The sequence below is a fragment of the Camelina sativa genome, chromosome 5 (genome assembly GCF_000633955.1).
Source record: "Camelina sativa cultivar DH55 chromosome 5, Cs, whole genome shotgun sequence".
Lineage (NCBI taxonomy): Eukaryota > Viridiplantae > Streptophyta > Magnoliopsida > Brassicales > Brassicaceae > Camelina > Camelina sativa.
The window spans coordinates 17950895-17956183 of NC_025689.1; the positions used below are offsets into that span (position 1 = coordinate 17950895).

The 5289-nt window shown below is 26.5% G+C and overlaps 1 protein-coding gene across 1 annotated transcript; it reads left to right on the forward strand.

The window, feature by feature from the left end:
• On the forward strand, positions 3824–5014 carry LOC104789355 (F-box protein At1g69090-like). The gene has a single exon (XM_010515070.1). The coding sequence runs from the start codon at positions 3824–3826 to the stop codon at positions 5012–5014; it is 1191 nt and encodes a 396-aa protein (XP_010513372.1).

A 5289-nucleotide genomic window follows, 5' to 3' on the forward strand; every position in this document is an offset into this window, starting at 1 on the left:
GGTTTTATCTAGTTATTTTAAAATCATATATATAAAAGTAGAGTTTCAGTCTCTCTTTATTGGTCCAATTGGCAATACAATTTTAACAAAAAAAAATTTCTATTAAAACACAAATTTAAAACAATTAATTTTCACATTTAACTCACATTATATAAAACTGAAATCTTTATAGTTTCTCCCTATAAATTATGATTAACTTTATTTCTCCACTAAGTTGTATTAATCAATTGTATTAAAACAAAATAATAAATTAGAATTGTAACTCTCATTTTTCTAAATGTAAATTTTCATCATTTCTCTTCCTATAAATACTCATTATCTTATTCTCTTAGTCTATCACTCTTTCATTCTCTCATCTTCTTCCACTACTCTCAAATCTCTTTTTTTGTTTTGTTTTGTTTTGTATTTTTTTTTTTTATTATTGTTGTTGTATGGGTTATAAAAAATCAAATCAAATATCATTGTAAAAGCTTAGTTTTAGAGTTTGTATGATATGTATATCTTATATATTTATTTTAATCTTTTAAAATGTTTATCTCCATTTTCTATTTTATATTAACATCTTATAAGTCATTATTTTCATACTTCCTTACAATATTCACCACACAATAAGATCATAAAGTTGAAATGATCCATATGTAATTATCTATTATGTCTCTGGTTATCTCACATATTCATGTATCATTTTAAATAATTTATAAAGATCAATATAATATTTAAAGATCAATATAATTATCCATTTATCCATTTATAAAGACTATTTTGTTTTGTGATCCAATTGTTAAATCTGCAGAGATCAATATAATATATTTTTTTTTTATGATTTGAGGTTTTTGAAAACAAAAAGAACATAATTAAACAATTGGTTTTTTGTGTCTTTAATCAAAATAAAAAATGATCCAAAAAACAAAACATATTCAACTGGAACTTAAATATAAAAATAAAATATAATTTTAAAAATATCATTTCACTAAATTCTCTAAAGATGAAACCATTAGTATGAAATCTAGCACTATAAATTAAATTGATGAAAGAAAACCAAAAAAATATAAGTTATCCTTGGGATTTTAAAAATTATTGAGATTGAAGAATTCATATAATTTTATAAGAAAACTAATTTAGTTTGTCACTTAAAAAGTAATATTTTTTATTTTGAAATATTATGTGTAAGTGTTGAGTTTATATCAACAAACAACCAAATCATGTGAATTTTGATTCAGCCACTTGGTATTCCTTTTATTTTAGGTTATAAAAAATTAAAATATTTATTTATAATTAAAGACATATAACTCCATTTAACTCAAATATAACTCCTATCCAATAATTGTACATTAATTCATTCCTCCTACTAATTTATTATCTTTCAAGAGAAATTATTTTTGGTTAAATTTTATTATTTTTTATTTATTTTGGTTGGCTAAACTTATATTTATATTTTGGTTGGCTAAATTAATATATTTCTCATGTAAAATTATTGTTTATAATATATTTCTCATTTCAAAGTTTAAAGCGATATATCATATATATAAAAGTAAGGTTTTGGTCTCTCCTTATTGGTTGATTTTCATTTAATGTTTTCTAATTTTTTATTTTATTTTTTTATTTGCTTTATAATTGCAATAAACACAATACATTTAACTCACACATTAAAATAAAATTATAACTGAAAATAAAATAAATTATGCATTAATCATATTCTACCACTCAATTTTATTCAAACACAATAAATTACTATTGTAACTCCATAGTTCTAAATGTAACTTCCATCATTTTTATCATATAAATAAGCATTCTCTCAATCTATCATTCTCTCATATTGACATTTTTTTACTATCTCATTTTCACATTCTCTCATTATCTTCTACAATACCTCAAATCATTTTTCTTTTTTTTTTGTTATTTTTTATTTCTTATTTTTGTTGTATGGGTTATTAAAAAAAATGAAATATCAATGTAAATTGTTAATGCTAAATTTTAATTTTAGAGACTACATGATATATATTTTACATTGTTCTTATTTTAAAAGATTTATCTCCTTTATCTAATTTGGATTATTATCTTATAAGTAATCATTCTCTCTTCCTCTCCCACCAATATCAAATGTTGTTATATCTCATATGTGTTGTAAGAGTTTGATTCTATATTTTAATTTAGAAAGTATTATATATATATAGATATTACATTGTTCTATTTTTTAAAGATTCATCTCCATTATCTAATTTGGATTACCATCTTATAGTAAACATTCTCTCCTCCTCTCCTACCAATATCAAATGTTGTTATATCTCATATGTGTTGTAACTTGTAAGAGTTTGATTCTATATTTTAATGTAGAAAGTATTATATATATTTAACATTGTTTTCAATTTTTATTTTATTTATATAAAAAAATATTTCTTTTATATTTCTTGCCTTTCTAATCTATTCATATTTATTTTTTAAATTTGCATAGTTAAATTTAAATTCACATATGTTGGTTTTAACAAAACAATCAACTTTATTTGAGAATTAGATGTTCCTATTCATTTTTAAACGATCAATGTGTAACATATAAGCATTTTGTCTTGCAATCACAAGTTCCATTTCCATTACTTAACTCCATGGTTAAACTATAATATATGTTGTCCTATTTGTAGGAATAACAACATACTTATTTAATTTATTTAAAAGAACAGATGACTAAACGAAATAAACATTTCTCCAAATTTTATAATTCAATCAGTGAGTGTACTTATTACTTTGAAAAACTTTTACATTGAAGTTCATAAAATCATATAAGAAAACTAAATACTATATCACTTCAAATTTGGAAGGAAACACTTGGTATTCCTTTTAAAAAAAATCAAGACACATAAAAAAATTTATTAATATATAACTCACTTTAAAGACATTAAAGGTCATTTAACTCAAAAATAACTTCTATCCAATAATTTCATACATTCCTCCCACAAATAAAAATATATATATATATATATATATATTTATATATGTTTAAGATTGTATTTAAATATTACATAATTTTTTAGTTAGCTAAATTTATAGTCACATATATACAATATATATACATAAGAATTTATATTACTTATTAACACCATAATTCGACCCATTATTTGCTTAACTCAATATTGGTTTCAAAGCCAACTAAAGAAAAACAGAAACGATCTTATTGATATTAGACCAAAACATGGGCATACAAACATAATCACTTACACGGAAGATATTTAAAAAAAAATAACTTATTATTGCAACATCAACGTATGAAGAGTTTACATAAGCAGTTAATTAGAAAATCTATAATACAATAAATGTATTGGAAACAATATCAGTCAATGATAAGATTGGATCCTCAAAAACAAGAAACAACATCTTCATAATTCATAAAAAATAAACGCCACAATTATACACATCTGAACGAAATGGTATAAACATATAGTGTATAAATAAAAGTGACGGCAAAGCCTGTATAGGCCTAATTAAAACGAAAAAATACAAAAGAGAAAACGAAAAAACCAAAAAAAAAACAAGAAAGTGCCAACTACACCACAACCCACGCGTTGCGTGGGGGAATCACCTAGTAACATAAAAAAAGAAAGCAATCTGACACACCTATCAAATATACACAAAGCTAATTTATCTCTCTTTTTTAAATCATCCAATATATTTTTTCCTAGTACATATATTATTTCAAAAGAAAGAATTCATTAGGGTCAAATGCAACCTATTTCACCTCTTTATATAAACTTACTCTAAGAGAGTGAAAAAGATAATACCTCCTTCAACCCACAAACTTGCCAGCTTAGCCGCCGATAAGCTATTCCAGCAAATGGCCTCCCCAGCGTTAGCCTTAGCCCAATCTCCTCCTCTAAAATCTCCAGCCGTCTCAGTCACTCGAATAATTCCTCATTGCTGGTCTGAGCTTCCTCTTGATCTCATGCGAATGGTTTTCGAACGCCTTGGATTTTTGGATTTTGACCGAGCTAAATCGGTTTGTTCATCTTGGCAATATGGTTCGAGACAATGTAAGCCAAACAATAAGATCCCTTGGATGGTTCTATTCCCCGTGGACAAGAATTATTGTCTCTTGATGAATCCTGAAGATAAAGAAAAGATCTACAAAAGTCAACATCTTGGTGACAATTTTGCAAAGAGTATTTGTTTGACGACTTATCGAAGCTGGCTTTTGATGCAACATCGTTACAAAGAGAAAGAAGTTCTTACTCGTACTTATCCAAAGCATTATGTATATATTATCGATCTTTTAACGCACGAGAGAATCAATCTACCAGCTTTCAAGTCAGATAAATATGGACTCTCCAACCCGATATTATGGATAGACGAGAAAACCAAAGACTACCTGGTTATCGGAATGGCTAATTCATTCATTCTGATTTCGTTCAAGAAAGGAAATAACTCGTGGAAAGAGATCCCCCAGTTGCCAAAGTCATGTACCGACGACTGTTTTAACATGGTATACAAAGATCACATGCTTTTTTGTCTCAACTGTTCTTTTCTCCATATTTTCGATTTTTCTGGAGAAGTTCCTCTGAAATTTTTCAGAACTAGTGTACGTGGATACATACCTACTGAAGGAGGTTACATTAGCCGTCCTTGTAATCCATGTATGAGTTTCTGTAAGTGTAATATGGTAGTCACTCTAAGTGGAGATGTCTTAATTGTAAAGAGCTTTGTTCCGCGTGGGCCCAAAACATGGACCTTTGAAATCTACAAGATGGATCCATCGACGGAGAACAATTGGGAGGAAATTGATTCTCTGGGTGATGAGTCAATTCTTCTAGAGTTGGGTATTACGGTGCTTGCTAAGGGCCAAGAGGGAATCACTCGTAACTCCATCTACTTCACTGAAAATAAGTATTTTGGGGGATATGAAAAGAATGGAATCTTCATATTCAATCTTGATACAAAGAAAGTTGAACAACAACCACAACCATTTGTTTCTTTGTCCATTCCATTGTCTCATGCTCAATGGTTCTTACCAAATTTCAAAAGAGAATGATTGATCATGTATTCTCTATATCGTTTAATTGTTTTTTTCTTATAAAAATAATATTGTGATCATTTGTATGTAGAGCATCTCTTTCACTTCAAAAAAGATAAAATAAATTAAATAAGAGAGATCAAGATTGTTGTATGTAAGCACTGAACACAAAAGAAATGAAATGTTTTTTTTTTTTTTTTTTTGATGAAATGTGTAATTTATTGATCGATCTAGAAAGATATGAACAAAGAATTCAGAACACTACAAGAAAATAAAACTGAAACATAGCCGAA

Excerpts from the sequence above, each read along its gene's own strand:
- LOC104789355 (XM_010515070.1), top strand. The coding sequence starts at position 3,824 with ATGGCCTCCCCAGCGTTAGCCTTAGCCCAATCTCCTCCTCTAAAATCT.